Genomic DNA, 17728 nt, shown 5'->3' with positions numbered 1-17728 from the left:
ACTTCCTAGACATGTCTACCAACAGCTACATTTGGGAAATGTCACATTTATCTATATATGTCATCATAATAGGGTTTCTGCACTTGTACCGGGTGTCAGTGTTTCCTGTGAGAGAGAGAACGACTACCTGGATAGGTAATGCCTGTGCCGTGGTGAAGTCTGTCTATAAAAAGCACTCTTACTAGGAAACAGACATATGGCCCATCCTGGAAAGAAGCGTCTGACATTCTTTTTTTATCTCTAAGGGTTAGTTAAAATGTTGTAAGTATTTTTCACTTCTCCTCAGAATCAGAATCGTATGTAGTGACATCTGGAAGAAAAACGTGCTGTAAGGCTGCCTCGGACCCCAGCTCCACCTGTCATTCATCGCCGACTTAACCACAGATAGACTCAGGACACTAGAGTGGCCATGGAGTCATTCACGATTACTGGATTCAGTTGACCTTCCTGGCCATCCCTGAGCTGAAGCCATTCACAGAAAAATTCTAATTGCTTTAATTATCTCTCTGATTTTATTCTGACCTTCATTCTTCAAGGGTCGTCCACCACTTCAGATATAAAACCTGCCTGTTCCTTTCAAAACTGTTCCCTTCCAGGTTGCCCAGTTATTATCAAGATTTTGAAATTCCTTAATATGTTGACCTATCCTAGCGTTTTAATATTCATGGGAAGGCCTTTGGGTTTATATTATCTCACTAGAATAAGTATATGTCTAAAAATATTTCAGCTGGGCGCTGGTGGAGCACGCCTGTAATCCCAGCACTCTGGGAGGCAGAGGCAGGCGGATTTCTGTGTTCGAGGCCAGCCTGGTCTACAGAGTGAGTGCTAGGACAGCCGGGGCTATACAGAGAAACCCTGTCTCGAAAAAAAACAAATCCAACAAACAAACAAACAAACAAATAAGTAAGTAAGTAAGTAAATAAATAAATAAAATCAAAATAAAAAATAAAAGTTTTTCAAGGTCCTGTGTTGAATGGATGAGGAAACATGCTAGAGAAGACGGGTGTTAGGAACATGGGGAACAGAGCGGATGAGACGGCACCAGTGGCTTCTTCAATGACAGTGTACAGTTATGTTCTACTCAGACACAGAATAGATGCAGCAACACTGAGAAAATTCATGAAAATCACAGTAAAATAAAATAAATAAACACTTTCCTGTCCTTCCATGCTGATTAATCCACGTCTCCATTTATTTTTCTTTTTCACTAAGTTCTAGGATTCTTTCTCTGTGTTTTATCCTAAACACATCTAACACAGCCACAACTTCTATTCTTTGTGAAGAAACCCTTGTTAGCACAGTTTCACATGCACACACGTTTGTGTGTGTGTTTATGTGTGTGTGTGTGTGTGTGTGTGTGTGTGTGTGTGTGTGTGTGTGTGTGAGAGAGAGAGAGAGAGAGAGAGAGAGAGAGAGAGAGAGAGAGAGAGAGTTTAAAGCTTGAGCCAAGGGTCTTGGCACATGCTAGGCAAGAATTGAGCTGCATCCTCAGTGCTCAAAGGCAGCCCCTGGGAGAACGCTCCTGCCATCTCTCTACCCAAATCTACTTCTACTCTAATGATACATCTAACAGCAACAAGATCCACAATGTTTTAAGAAAGCTGTGTGACAAGTCACCATTAATATGTAATGTTCTCGACATAGTGAGAGCCAAGAACAAATATTCATCACATTTACCATATTATGTGATCATTTGACTGTTATTTTGTCTCTCTGCCTCTTCCGCTGAGGTTCTCAATTCTTGTTGAGCATGAAATGTGCATAATTCATCTCTGCATCTGCAGCAACTTACATCGTCTGTAGCACATTTTGTGGAGTCAATGTATTCAGTCTGGCTGAATAACTGGCCTATGTGACAGCCAATGCATCGTTCCAGTTTGTTCTTAGAGAAATGAATTTTAACCTTTATTTTAACACCAAATCCACCTAAAATGACTATAGTTTGAAATTAAAACAATAGGGACTATATATACATCCCATTTCATCTCTACAGTCAAATTGGCCTAACCGCCTTCCTCTTTATCTTGTTTCCAATGTTTTCAGATTCATTTCAAAACTCAGTTATATTTGTTATATTGTCACACACACACACACACACACACACACACACACACACACACAAATTCCCTGAATAAATCACATTGGCTATTTTTCCAGTTCTGCAGGGGTCTTCAAATAGACTCAAGGACATGAATTCACAAGCCATGGGTCATGGAAAAGTATGATTGAGAACAGAAGCGGAATCTGCAGAGGCAGATGCACTCCTCCCCAGAGTCCCCAGGAATGCTGAATCACTTCTCCAAATAATGACCCTGTGAGCTCTGAGGGTGATCTCTGCCCTGCACTGACTATGTGAGCAACGGCATGGTTCAGAGGGTCCCACTGTGTGATGTATTCTTAGACACTGCATAGGGAAGAAGTAGAGGGGTAAGCTCTGTGATGTCAAACTATCCACCGCTCCAGAGAGCAGGAAAGCTGTAAATACAACCATCCCTTTGCCACACAGACACTGAGTTCATCATCTTGTCATTGCTGTGTTTTCCTTCTTCCTTTCATTGTGAAGCTAATGCCTAGAGGAGCATGAACTTAATAACCGAAGGCTAGTGCTCAAACCAAACTCTCATCCCAACACTAGGCCACTGGCCAGGCAGCACTGACTGCAGCAGGATTATATCTTTCAGAAGAACATCTTTTAAAGGCAACATAGAGGGACTCTTTTGATACCACCAAAGGTGTTTCTTTCCTCACTCTGAGACTAGAAGAGGACGACTGTTTGGTGTTTTAATGAGCCTCTGCTGGGGAATCTTCCTTCACCAAAGGGAAGCAGTTTAGGAGTTTACCGAGTAACCAGGTGCCAGATACATTGCAAGGCTGTATAAAGCATAAAAGTTAATAGCATGCCAAGAAATATCATTAATACGATTTTATTATTGTACATAATTTCCTAAACTAAGCTCCAGTTAGTTCAGAAAAATACCGAATGTGCAACTATGCAATGAAGTAAATAAATAACCTGGAGGGTAGAAAATCATTTTAAATAACAGACATGACCAATTGCATTTGACTGTCTACCCTAGGACACAGGAACATCCCCCTTTGGGGAAAAATGTATTATTTCCATGGGGCCCCTGTTATCGGTAGGAAAATACATAAAGAAGAAAGTCATGATAGATAGATAGATAGATGGATAGATAGATAGATAGATGATAGATAGATAGATAGATAGATAGATAGATAGATGATTGATAGACAGACAGACAGATGGATGGATGGGTGGGTGGGTAGGTGGGTGGGTGGATAGATGGATAGATAGATAGATAGATAGATAGATAGATAGATAGACAGAAAGATAGATAAAAAGATGATAGATAGGTAGATAGATAGATAGATAGATAGATAGATAAAGAGATAATTGAGTAAATAGTAAATAAATATCACAAATGTCTTCTCTAATGCTCAGGTTGCAAAACACCAATCTCAAAACATTGTTTCTCATAATAATTCTTGACATGTGTACAGTTTATGCTAAAAAGGTTGCAGTCAATCTTTCTGAAATTATCAATCATTTTATCCCTCACAAGGCTTCCTTCTAACAATGGTGAAAGTTCATTTTCTTCTTTAATATGGAGAAGGTATTGCTTAAGTATCTTCTTAAGCATTTTTAAGGAACAGAAGGATTTTGTCTTCTCTATCTCTGTGTCATTAGGAATGGTATCCAGCCTGTGGAACTATCATCAGCATTATTTGTTGAATAAATTAATAAACAAGTGAAAATATTAGAGTTGTTTCAAGCACTGAACCTGATTGACTCACTAAAGCAACAAAACCCATGAGAATTACCAACCCCAAACAACTGTAGGTTCCACGTTGTTTCTCATAATTCTTGACATGTGTACAGTTTATGCTAAAAAGGTTGCAGTCAATCTTTCTGAAATTATCAATCATTTTATAGGATGATGGCCAAAATGATGCTGATACAATTAAAGGAGAAACTGTGCTACATGCTAAGGAATTTAACATTCAAGTTTGAGAACCAACTATCTCTAATCTTTTATTCAGTGAACCTTTTAAAAATCTGTAACTGGTATCTCACAGTTGATTTAAATTACAATATCATTTGCAGTTCTATTGACAGGTAGGCTCCTGGGCATCTATTTAAGATTAGATTTCCTGGGAGAAAAGCTGAGGTTGTAAATGATAAGGCTGTAATTGGTCTCTATTGTCTATCTTTATTCTTCAACTGTTTCTCACATCATAAAACAGAACATGAATTAACCCCATTTAAAGGTTATTGTTTAATCACTGTACTTTGAGGGGGTTCTCTGTGTAGCCCTGGCAGTCCTAGAACTAGAACTAGCTTTGTAGTTCAGGCTGGTATTGAACTCAGAAATCTACCTGTCTCTGCCTTCTGACTACTGGGACTAAAGGCATGTGCCACCACCTCCAGGCTAATTACCTTACTTTCAACATTATTACTTTGCATTTTGAGACCTTTGGTTTTCTTATTTGTACTTCCTAGTTTTCATTATAACTTGAAGGACCACATATAGTATTATAAATGTGTCATTCTTCCTAGAGATGAGTCCCTGCTGTTTACTTTATATCTGGATTGAATCTTAGGACAATGTGTCACTGACAAGTTAGGGAAGTACAGAGAATCTTTGAAGGAAGCAAAATAGAACCTCAGCCATACATCTTAAAACAGAAAATTTGAGGAACTAACTGATGCAGAATAAGTAGAATGTGCTCAATTTTTTTCTAATGCTGGGACCTTAGTGTACACGCATTCCTCTCTTTCACAGTGCCATCCACTCACATAGAAAATAAACGTTCACATAGTTCTCATATGGATACACGGGGTTGCTTCACAAGGAAGACAATTGATCTTTCAGAAAAACACAGCATACCTAAGAAGCCCCGCCCCCATCGCCCCCCCTCCACTCCCCCTCCCAGTCTCTCCCTCATACCTTTCTTTAAATAGAGTTCCATCAATCCCCTTCCTGCGGAGCAGATCTCGAGGCCCATAGGGTGTGTCTTTACATTTAGAGTCTGTGTCACAGAGGAGGGTTTGTAGGAATGGGAAGAATCCAGCACTGGGAAGGTTTCGAGGTGCGAGGTAACCTGAAATTAAAAAATAAAGATGACATCACTGTGACAGACATAGATGTGGAGGGAGAGAAGAATAATAACAGCTATATTTGATAAAATTACATTTTGGGTAAAACTCTCTGGGACTTTAACATTAGTGCCACCTCAGCAGAGAACACTGTCCTAGGGACATTTTTCTTTACCTTACCTTGATTTTTCTAAACTTCCTAAAATGAATCAAAGGACTTAAAAATGCTGGTTGCCCCATGGGCTCCTCTACCTAGAGTTCATTCTAAAGAAACACTTTAAAATTTTTTGTCTTGTTTTTGACTATGTGTGTGTGTGTGTCCTTGTGATGCAGACAGGGATCACCTGCAGCATCAGGAGCTTGAGTTCGGGCAGTTGTAAGCCACCCAGTGTGGGGTGCTGGGAACCCAATTCAGGCCCTCACAAAGAACAGCAAGTATTTTTAAGCCCTGGGTTACTCCAGCCCCTCTAAAATAATGCTTAAAGGTAGTTTTAAGAACACTTGTTAAGAGTGGTTTAAGAATAAATCTATATATCCATGTGATAAAAGATTATGTAACCATTGAGCATTCCAATTCACACAGGGGAAGTTTAGAAAGTATACCAAAGGGAACAGATTAAAAAAAAAAAACCTATATACTTTAAAGTTGTAAAACAGAATATTCCAAATCCTTTAAAATACATAATCATATTTGTATTAAAAACCTGAAAGATCACACCAAAAAAAAAAGTTTATGGTCTTTTAAATTTGGGTGATGTATTTCATATGAATTTTCTTTCTTCTTTCTGACTGTATATTAGCTTTCCCCACAATGTGTACGTCTGGTTTTGTAATCAAATGAATACAACCAACTTTGCAGAGGCTCAGAAATATTTTAGACTCCTCTCACCTTGGCATTTTAATTATTATAAATAAATGTTCTTTTGCCCCTTGTTTAAAAACTCAATAGTAAAAATATCAGCAGAGGTAACAGACAACTTACAATGGGAGAAAAGCTTTTGCTAAGTACACCTCAGATAGGAGCTTAATATATAGGAGACATTAAGTATTGCAAGAATTAAACACGCAAACCATAAAATTGCCAATCAGCAAACAGCTAATGAAATGAAAAGACGGCTCTTTAAAAAACCCACAAATGGCTGGCAAACATTTAAGTATATGTATGTTTTTAATATTACATATTTAATATTCAATATAATTTAACTATCAAGGAATGCAGATTGGAACCCCTTTGTGACCATCTGTCACCCAAGTCAGAATGGCTACTGTCAAGGAAACAAATGATAAATGTTAGAGAGTAAGTGGAAAAAAAAAAACCCCATCCAGTGCTGGTGGCTGTGTAACTAATGGGAACACTCTGGCCATTGGTATAGAGGTTCCTCAAAAAGTGAAAAATGGAACTATGATATTACCCAGCTATAGCGCTCTTGGGCATGAACTCAAAGGACTATGTATCATCCAACCACAGAGAGACGTGTGCATTTATGATTATTGTTGCACTATTTATAATAGCAAGGATATGGAACAGCCTAGATGCCCATCAGCAGGAGATGGACCATGGAACTTGACAGGAGACCATGAGAGTGGACCAGGTTTGTTGGGTGGGGGCAAAAGGCACATGCAACCCGAAAGTAAAAATCAAGGTCCCTGGTGCAGGGCACAGAAACAACAGAAACAAATTTCATTTGAAAAAAAAATGTCAAACTGAAACCTAACTCTGTAAAATAATAAAAACAACAGTAAGTGTCGTGAATGAATATGCAGATTTCCCCTAAAATTACTTATGCACTGCAATGGTGAAGGGCTGGCTTTAGCAACTGCTTTATGAAATGTGCTGGCTGGCAAGGCAGTTGGCCAGCTGTAGAATATGAGGGTTTTTTCACACTTAGGCTTGATATTAAAACACTAGATGTGTCCTGTGGGAAAAGATGGGAGACAATGAACTTCAAAAAAAAAGACAGATGTTATAACTCTAAGGGAAATTCCAAGCTGGAAACTCAAAACAAAACCTTAATTTCCTCATGAATCTGTTTTAAAAGGGAGTCAGCGTGAGGCTAGTTTCATTTTAAAGAGAAAGAGACAATCTTATCAGTGAAGGCACCATGACTGTGCATTAACACAAGAGCAGAGAAGGCTACATGAAGAGATGTGATCGAAATTACCTAAAGACAGGCCAGTGGGAAGAAAGAACTGGAAACAAAGAAAGGGGGAAATGAAAATTACCCAGAAGAAAAAAAAGCAGGAGGGTAAAGAAAAGGATTTAGGAAAAACAGTGATGTTGACCTTGAAGATGAAGAGGGAAGCTATTAGTCCAGGGTGAGCTGCGTATAAAAGTCAGAAAAGGCCACAAAGCCAATTCTCGCACAGAAAGTCTGAGAGACAAGAAGGTCTGCTCACACCTTTCGTCTTGATCACACCAAGATTCTGTGATTTCTGATCTCCAGAGATGTGAAGTAATACATTCCTATTGCTTTTAGGCAATTGACTTTGTAATGATTTATTATAGCCCACATAAAGAAATAAGACAGAAACAATCACCAATAGTCTTCAAAACTAACAAGTTTCAAAAGCTTGGAAACTCAGAAGAGATTTGAGAGAACTTAGGCCCATCTAATTACCCACTAGGACCACGTAAGCTGGCCCAGTTGGGGACACAAGAAAGATTCCTTCTGCTAAACCCAAATGAACACTAAAAGGGACCAACCATTCCCATGTGTGTCTTCCTCAGGAACCAGCTATAAAGGAACAATCAAGTAGGCTCGTATCCCTCCTCACCATACCCTCTATAGCAAACTTCTGTCTCAGTGAACATCATTCAAGACCAGCACACGTCTATAGTACAAGTTTATTATGAATGGACATCTGCTTTGTTACATAGATGCCACCTATAAACTGCCCATTCAAATTATGCTCCCTCCAATGAGATTATCCCGACTCTATCTCAAGCATACATAGACACTGATTTGAAAGGGGAAGTAGGGACTGGAGAGATGGCTTGGTAGTTAAGAGCATTGGCTCTTCTCCCAGAGGACCTGGGAACAACTATTAGTGCCCACTTATGAGACAACTCACAAGTGTCTGTAACTCTCGTTCCTGGGGATCCACTGCCCTGTTTTAGCATCTGTAGGCACTGCATATATGTGCTACACAGACATAAACATGTATGCAAATATCTATGCTCACAAAATAGATTGTGTTTTACAAAAGAAACAGAGAAAGTAAAGGAAGGGCTGTAGAAACACGAACAGAGGGTCCATTGCTCTGCAGCACTTAGTACTGCTAGGATGAAGGAGTGGGACCAGGCTCTAACAAACAGAAGGACACGGAAGGCCATGCTACAGCCTGACGAGAGGCCAGGAATGAAAGATGTCATGGGAAGATGGGAGCTTTGTATCCAACTTTACCTTTCCTGAAGCTGATTTTAACTTGCAAATTACTTGAGAAGAATTTGAAACAATATAAACTCACACTAGTCTTCAATGTCATTTAAAAAAAAAAAAAAAGGATGAACTTGGAATACTCATCGCAGGCTTGCTTAAAAGAAAGGCTCCCAGAGTATCAGAGGGAGAGGTGACAACACTGTGCCTAGATTTTTGATAAGCAATATTTAAGCTGTCATTATGGAACCATGCAATTGAGTAATAGGTTCCCTTTTGCCCAAGTGCCTCACAGGGTGTGTTCTGCCTAGAGTCCACACTTGGCCTTTTTCTTTGAAGGAAGATCTGTGCACTCGCCACAGTGAGGCGGCTGCTGCAACAGCCTGCCTGTGTCCTTCCTGTGTTCTCTCACAGAACTCAGAGAACGTTTTGCCGTTCATCCCAGGTTCACTGCCATGATTTCTTTCCTCTTACACACCAGCTTTTCACAAAGCATAGGACTCCTCTGAAGCTAACGAATGAGAATCAAGTAAAATTTAACTCTAAGAGTTGCTTCCTTGTAAAAGGAAAATGGATTTTTCTGTCTTCCACCATCTCAGTTATCTGCTCCAGGAAATAACTACTCAGAGCAACTCATCAGTAAACAACCACAAGCTCTAAGGAGCGGCTAATTTTAGCTTGAACTTGCTCTACTCTAAAGGTGTCTCTGTGGTGTTCAGATTCTAAATTAATGCTGTCCCTGTATATCCCTAAATGCCAGAGTAAAGGGGAGGGGGGAGAAATAGCTCCCCCTCTTTCACAAAACTTTTAAGATGAGGGCGTAGTTTATCTTAATAATTGAATGACCATGTTCTAGACCAGAGCTCAGTTTAAGGAACAATGGAAGAAGGCCATTACCGTAAACCGAACCACAACCAAACTTGCAGGTAAAATCACATCTCAAGTGCTCAGGATGTCAGGTAGGATAAGATCCTTGGAATCATGATACCCAAAGTTTCCACACTCAGGAAAATGCCCATACCTATCATTGGGAGAATAGCTACTAGAGGTCAAATGTGTCCCTAATCCAGTTTGGAAGAAAGAAAGATAGTAATGAAAATTCCAAGACACCAGTGGCTCAGTTTCCTGGTATCACCAAGCAAAGATAGCGAGTGACCAACCATGGGTGGGAGAAGTTGTTTTCTTAGAATGGAGAAAGTCCGAGTCACTGACATGGCCCCATTGTAACATCAACACATTTCAATTGTCTTGGGGAGTGGAATTGAAGTCAACCATAGGACAGCTTTAGAAATGAATCTAACCTAAACCAAATTCAGTAAAATTAGCCTCACAAAAAGATCCAGATCTAAGAGTTTTAAACAGCACATGCTTTGTATATTGATGCCAGTTCATATATCCATGCTCACTGACAAGAAAGATCAAATTTTCCTTTCCTGCTACACAAAAATCATTATTCAGAGCACTATTCGGGAGACATAATGCGAAGATTAAAGTAATGTGTGGACCACAGCTTCGACAGCATCACCAGGGACCAAGTCAGAAATGAAGTTTCAGAGACTGAGACACCTGCTATGCATGCATAAGATACCCAGAGTTCAGTTCACCCGTGGAAAGGAGAGACATTAGTTAGTTCAGCTCCCAACTTAGAAGTCCTACTTAGGGATTATTGAAAACTCTGGGGGAGTGGAGGAAGGCTCAGCCATCTGCACTTCCAGCCACTTTATGTGTTTCTAGCACATACTCTACAGAAGATTAGATGACAGGCCTTTACATAAGAGTCAGGTAAGCAACAGCTTTGCTCGGTAGACTGTACCAACAGCATCACAATTACTTAACTCGGCAACTTTTATTTTGAAAGAAGCCACAGACAATGTATGAACTTCCTTGTGTTCCAGCAAAAACTTCACTTCCAAAGGCAGGCAGTTGACTGGATGTGTCCTGTGAACTGTAGTTGTAGTTGGCTGTGCTCTGGGAGGGTGAGCCTTCCTAATTCATTCATTCATTCATTCATTCATTCTCTCTCTCTCTCTCTCTCTCTCTCTCTCTCTCTCTCTTGTTTCTTGCTCTCATTTTCTCTTTCTTGTTTTCTCCTTTTTCCATCATCGTCTCTAATTTCCTTCATATTGCCTCCCCCCCCACTCGTTTCCAATTCTTTGCTTTCCGCAAGCCTGCTTCCTTCATCTCTTTCCCCATCTCCTATTTCATCATTGCTTTGCTCATCTCGTGACCTAGAGTGCCGCAGTGTTCTCCCAGTATCCTCCCTTTCTACTTGACCTTTCCTTTAGTCAGGTTGTTGTCCACTTCCATAATAATGCACGAGCGTTTGGCTCTCTGGTACTGTTTAGACAATGACTTCTTTCTACTTATTATACAGTTCAAAACAGAAATGTCCGTCCTTATTGTAATGAAGCTTTCTCCATTTAACACTGTTTGTCTATTGGGAAGCTGGCTTGGTGACATTTATAGATATTCTAGTAGTGGCAGAATTCACAAATTTCCACTGTGTTTCTTTGTGTCTGTCTCAAAACAGGTCTTGGGATGTATATTTGTAATAATTTATTAAAGTAAGTTTTTACTCTGGTACTTTTTGAACAAATTTTGTTCTTAATTACATTTTTGAAGACATAATTAAAACTGTGAAGGATATAATACTGCCCTTTCAAACCATTTCACAGACATTGTCTAAGCAACCCAGAGAGCTGCCCCTGCTTCTCTCCACAGGAATCTCCCACTAGGTTACACCTGCCAGAAAGTCTGCAGCTCTGCCACCCTCCAGTGGGTAGAGACAAGTATATCTGCTCCTCCTTATTCCCCACCCTCTGAGGAAGGGCGTCGGCACCCATGAGGCCTGATGTGACAGATTAGGGGAAAACCTGATAGGGCTTTAAACACTTCAATACAGAGAAAATCAGCAAAAGATATTGTATAAATCGTAAGCGATTTGAAAGAAAGAAATTCTGAGTCTAAGTCATAGCACAGTGCACAACACTCTGCAGTCAACCATGAAATATATATGAATTAATAATTGGTTAAAAGTCCCAAGGTCACAAGAATACTGAATGATATAGGAATTTAGTGTAATACAGACCTTCATGTTATTAATGCACCAAAGTGTTAACTTTTCCCCAATGATAAAGTCAACACAAATTGTACCTTCAATCGATACTGCTGTCTTATATTCTTGGGTCATAAAAATGGATAAAATTGAGTTGGGCGGTGGTGGCACACACCTTTAATCCCAGCACTTGGGAGGCAGAGGGAGGTGGATTTCTGAGTTCGAGGCCAGCCTGGTCTACAGTGTGAGTTCCAGGACAGCCAGGGCTACAGAGAAACCCTGTCTCAGAAAAAACCAAAAAACCAAAAAAACAAAAAAGGGTAGAATTGGTTATTCAAAATAGCCAGTGATGCTTAGTCTTGTATGTTTCATAAGTATTGGTGCTTCTGAAAAAAAATCTACCTAATGCATGGGAGACATAATACCAACCATTGAACACATAGGGAAGCCTTCTATGTTTTCCTCAGTAAATATTTAATAAAATATTCTGTTCTTGGCACTAAATAAGGCATTAAGTAAGGCTCATTCTTATATTTTTAAAATAAAAATTCTAGCTTAACATAAAAAGTTACTATGAATTCAGCAGTTGGGAGGGGTTATGAAGGGATAAGATAATCAGGGTGAACTTGCCTCCTTCGAGTTCATCAAGTGGTTACTAAATAAACTGCATCTAGGAGTCTTTATTTTCCTGAACTGCCCGAAATACTGGATATGTGAAAGCATATATTTTTAAACAAAAGAAAAAGGTTTTATTTTGAAACATATTTTCTGTCCTGATCATTTTTATTGTTTTGGTTTGGGTTGTTTGTTTGTTTGTCAACTAGACCTAAGATAGAGTTATCTGTGGGGCTGGGGTGAACCTCAATTAAGAAAGTTCCTCAATCAGATTGGCTTACAGGCTTTGTTTTGCTTTTTTATCAATTACTGTTGTGGGAGGGCCTGGTTCACTGTGGGTGGTGTCATTCTCGGGCAGGCTGTCCAGCGAAGGATGAGAAGGCAAATCGGGAAATCTGTGAGGAGCAAGCCAGGGAGCTGCATTCCTCCATGGTTCCTGCTCCAGTGCCTGCCCTGTGTGAGTTCCTGTTTTGTGGTGGACAGTTATCAGGGTATGAGGGCCCCATGAACCCTTTCCTACCCAAGATGGTTCTGTCCACAGCCATTATCACAGCAACCAAAGGCTAAGACCGCACCATAACTTTTAAAGAAAATTAACCTATATCGTTTCTCACGAGCCTTGCGACAGTCCTAAAGGACAGGCTGGGCAGGTCTGGCATCCATTTGGCAGCTTAAGTAAGGTCAAGTTCAGACGAAGAACAACATGTCAGAATGCAGCCATGGGGTGCTTGGGGATGAAAAAATTTTGTTCGGTGCGGTTTCAGTATCTTGGAGTGGTGGGAATTTGTAAACCAGGTACATTTCTGGGTTTTGTTCTTAAGTTCTTAAATCATAGGGGTGGGGGACAAGGGGTCAATTAACATCTCTAAACCTATTTCCACATTTATAAAATTGAGGATAATGGGCCTTGCTGCCTCACAGGGCTCGAGGAAGATTAATTAGATGAAGCTTATGAAAGGCATTATGAGCACTGAGCAGGCAGGCCCATAGACACATAGGCCGCTTCCCTCCTCTGCCAGCCATTACAACACCTTTTATTTTTTTAACCACTCAGTGGCTGTGGCTTTGCTGCTCAATCTAGTCTTCCATCTTTGTGCCCTGAGCCAATGAATGATTAGAAATATTGCATGATGTTTCTTTCTACCTAGTAATTCATAATATATACTTGTATCAACTAGAGCGGTGCTCCAATTACTGTGTGCCAAATGGGTGTGGTAGAATGACACATTCTGTCTCCTTCTCCCCGGGGCAAGTCTTGCTCCCATAAGAGAGAGATGGTTTTCTGGGTTCCAGTTCAAGTCCAGCTGACTGTGAGAGCCCATGTGTGATGTCTGAACCTTAGAGCAATAAGCAATGAGGTCCCGCCTTCACCTGGTTGGCATCTGAGGACTGTTGCTCAGTCATAGAGTATCTGTCTAAAATGTGTAAGGCCCGGGTTTAATCTTTAGCAGGCTGAAAACAAAGCAAAAGTTCAATTGGCATCTGCCTCGCTCAACAGCTACAGTCACCAAGAATAAGAACAGACCTTGGACCAATTGGGCTGGTGCTCATATTGTTAATCACACAGCTACATCCCTCACCGTTGTTGCCAAGTGCACAGACAGACAGATTCTGAAAGGTGGAAAATGCTGCCCCAGTGGAGATAATTTTGGAACTGGATGCAAACAAAGCTAAATAGGAAAAGATTTCTGCCTCTTTATGATTTTGGCTTACTGTTCATCAGATCTTAAAGGAAAATTATTTGGTTTAAGAATGTAGTTTAGATCGCTTCTCAGTCTTTTGGCTAAGATCGAGTGAAGAATGTAGTTTAGACTCCAGACCGTGCTGTTCCTCTGGCTATTGCTTCTTTGACCCTCAAGTACACAGTGGAGTTGAAGTTCAGAACCCTACCTTATGTAGTGTCCATAACAGAATGTGTTTGCTTGTCTGCGAATGCTACTCAGAGGCAGTTGGATGGGGAGTTCCCACATCCAAGCCCTGATCTACTGAAGTGTTTTTGTTTTTTTTTTTTTAAATCATGATTTAAGGCTGGAAGACTGAACAGAAGCAGGTACATGGCAGATAAGAAACTCCCATGTGGATTGCATCTGGGGAAATTTAAAAATAAGAATCTCAGCCACACTATTCAAAATATTCCCACTGGGCAAATATGTGGAGGTCCGTGGCTCATCTTCAAGGATCTGCGAATCTTTCTTGTGGTAACTAACAAGCTTGCTATTTCCAAAACTTCCTTTTTAGCAACAAAGCTTCAGTTTCATTTTTGAAAAATCTCTCTGCTTTTGCCATCTGTAAACAGACTCTTGAGTAACTATTTTTCCTCTCTACAGCTAAATTAGACTTTTAAGGGGGAAAAAATATAGAAGGCTAGATTCTCCATTCCCTTCACTGTGAGATAATTTCTTGCTATAACTTAGTCCCTTGATTCTCTTGGACCTATTAAATTAGGAACCTTGTCTTTGGCCTTTGTGAGGGGCTGAATGAGCCTGGATGTATGCCTACTGGGCACAACTGTGTTGCTGAGAAATGTCAAAGATGCCTAATGCCTGGGTTGGGAGTTTCTGCCACAAGCCCTATAGTAATAGTCACTGTGGGGAGCCTTCCTCTGAGTCCATTGTTCCCTCTACAGATCCATCAACCCCAGCTGACCTCATCAAAGGAGGGGCACGCTGGAGAGGGTATCATCCTACACAGCACCAGGGCATCTGTTATGAGTGGTGACCTGCCTGAATGGTTATCTGCACTGTAGATCACCCAGGGCTCTAGGCAGCAGAGGTACCGAGTCTGTAGTGGGAAGGGATGAGTGGAGGATTTAATGCCTCTCTGCTACGCTGGTCGCAGATGTGATGTTAAGTGTAGGCCAGTGGAGAGTGGAGGAGCATCAGAGATTTCCATAATCCAGGCTCTTGGGCCCAAAAGAGTTTATAAAACTTAACTCAGGCTCCCATTCTGGGAAATACAGAATATCTTTGCGTATTAACAATTTAAAAAAGTTTTGCAGATAAACACACACACACACACACACACACACAATCCTAAATAAATAAAGTTACTCCATTCCATACTTATACATGCATGATCACGGGATTTATTTTTCTTTTACTTGTTATTTAAAAATGGTACTGAATAATGTCCCTCAAGTGACTAGTTTACAGAGCACATTGAGAGGACTTAATCCAGGATCTTACACCTTCTTGTTGAAAAGACCCTGCCAAGGGGAATAGCTTACCTTAGAAAACATCTTAGTTTCTCTTTGACCTTTAAACGTTGCCTAAACGTTGCCCATGAGTTGCCTCCCCACTAAGATGGCTTGGCTGTGGTGAGTCAGGAAGCATTTTGTTACATGAAAGTACACTGTAGCTCTCTTCAGACACTCCAGAAGAGGGTGTCAGATCTCATTACAGGTGGTTGTGAGCCACCACGTGGTTGCTGGGATTTGAATTCAGGACCTTCCAGAAGAGCAGTCAGTGTTCTTACCTGCTGAGTCATCTCTCCAGCCCCAGGAAGCATTTTGGAAATGTGCTCTGCAGTCTTGGGCAATTCATCTACAAAACTCACCTGGGACATTACCCAGAGATGGAAATTTCACTCCAGAATTATTGGAGGAGGTTTCTAAAAGTACCCACTGCATAATGAGGAAAAACAATAAAGTAATGAGGAAATCATCAAAGAACAAGCAAGGGTCAGAAAAATAAAGCCCGCCTGATAGTGATGTCATAGTCTACCCATGCTGGGCAAGGTGCTATAGGCTTGGATCTGGATGTCCTAGAGAAGTCCAGGAACTACCCAGATGTGACTGGGTTTACAGCATCCATAAAATAAAATAAAACTAAATAAATATGTTGGGATGGGATGGCTTATTCTGTATAGAAAGAATTCTAGCTATCAGGTACTAAGAGCTTTCTTCTGGGGCCTCCTGAAGTCAAAGCTTACTCAGTAAAGTGAATTGCTTGCCGTGCAAGGATGAGGACCTGAGTTCAATCATTAGCCACCATTTCAAAGGTCATGCACAGTAATCCCTGTGAGTAACAGGGGTGAGGGGCAGAGGGATCCCTGAAGCTTGCCCGTAAGCTGGGCCACCCCAAGTGGGAAGCTGCAGGTTTAGTGAGAGGTGATATTGCCTCAAAAAATGTCGAGTGGGATTGAGGAAGACACCTAGTGTTGACCTCTGGCCTACACATATACACATACACACACACACACAAGAACCTTATAAACACACATGCACACACACACACAGAGGGAGAGGTAGGGAAAGAAACAACAGTATTATTCTCCTGCACCACTCAGAAGAAAAGTGATACCAAGTAGGGGACAGTATCCTAACACCAATAGGCAGAATTGTGATTAGGAACCTGAAATGACTTTCCAAGTTGTTAAGGTGAGCTCAGAAAAGAAAAAATGTCCACTCTGACATTTCTCCCAAATCTTTTCCCTTTGGATAAACTGAGTTCTGGGTTGTTGCCTAAAACTACAGATCAGCAAAATTTTTACAAAGCACTCCAGTGAGTGATATACCAGATAGGAAGAGGAGCTTCAAAAGCATCCTTTAAGTACTAGCTCTGCAAATGATTTATTATTTAACAATCACCTTCTGTCTCAAGTCAATTTCCTTACTTACGCAAGGAAAAAAAAATCTGGACCACCCATCCATCATAATGTAACGAGTTAAAGGATGCCCTGTAAAATGAGATTAGCATGTTGAAGTGTCATCCATTTAAGATGAAAATTATGTTTGGAGATTAAAATGTGATTTCTGTAAGCCATTAGGAATGATGATACTGGGGAAAGGATTATGCCCTGTAGAGGTATGCTCCTAACAGTGACCTTTTACATCTGGAAATCTGAGTCAGTTGTTACCTATCACAAGAAACTATATGTTATATACTGCAAAATAAGAGCTGAGAACCCACACTGTACAGACAGGAAAAAAAAAAAATCTCACAAAGGCACAAGGTTAGTACTTCTCTAATCACTGATCTGTTCACTGGGGAAACACACAGTTTGGTTAGGGGTCATATCCCTCCTCATTGGCCAGGGAATATTTAGGTCTTTGATATTCAGATATCGTCTGTTTACAAATGATACAAGTGACAACCTGCCAGTGGAAAATGTGTGTCACAGCCTTTTCACTCAAGTGGCACTGTTGGCAGGTAGCAAGGCCATCTTCTTGTCAGTCTCAGCTCTTCTGCTAAACCAGAAAGTCCTTTACCAAGACCCCTGCCAATCGGAAGAGACAATGTGTGTGACCTGTGGCTTCCTTTGTAACCCTCAACACATCACTGGGCATCTCCCCAGCTCTGCCAGAACTGCTTTTCATCAAATTCCCTCTCTCATTAAGGGATGGGGGGATACAGAGAGAAATTCTCTGCTGGTAACTTTTGCAAGTTGTACAGCTCAGAACATATTAATTTAAAATTAGCAGAACAATGAATATTTTCTGAAATAAATATTTCTGAAATGAATTCAGAAATTCTGAAATATTCATTGATTCTTTCTGAGAGAGAGATGTTAGAGCAATTAAAAAACATTTTACATCAACCCTCTTGAATGAAAATAATCTGATAC

General features: G+C 40.5%; 1 protein-coding gene across 1 annotated transcript in view; it reads right to left on the bottom strand.

Moving 5' to 3' along the window:
* The window catches only part of Abca12 (ATP binding cassette subfamily A member 12), a 172881-nt gene that overhangs the window by 114716 nt on the left and 40437 nt on the right, over positions 1-17728 (bottom strand). The window contains exon 3 of the mRNA XM_052191827.1: positions 4968-5121. Coding sequence (XP_052047787.1) covers positions 4968-5121 — 154 coding nt within the window. The remainder of the gene's footprint in view (positions 1-4967; positions 5122-17728) is intronic.

Source organism: Apodemus sylvaticus, chromosome 9 (genome assembly GCF_947179515.1).
Source record: "Apodemus sylvaticus chromosome 9, mApoSyl1.1, whole genome shotgun sequence".
Lineage (NCBI taxonomy): Eukaryota > Metazoa > Chordata > Mammalia > Rodentia > Muridae > Apodemus > Apodemus sylvaticus.
This window is presented reverse-complemented; position numbering and strand designations above follow the sequence as displayed.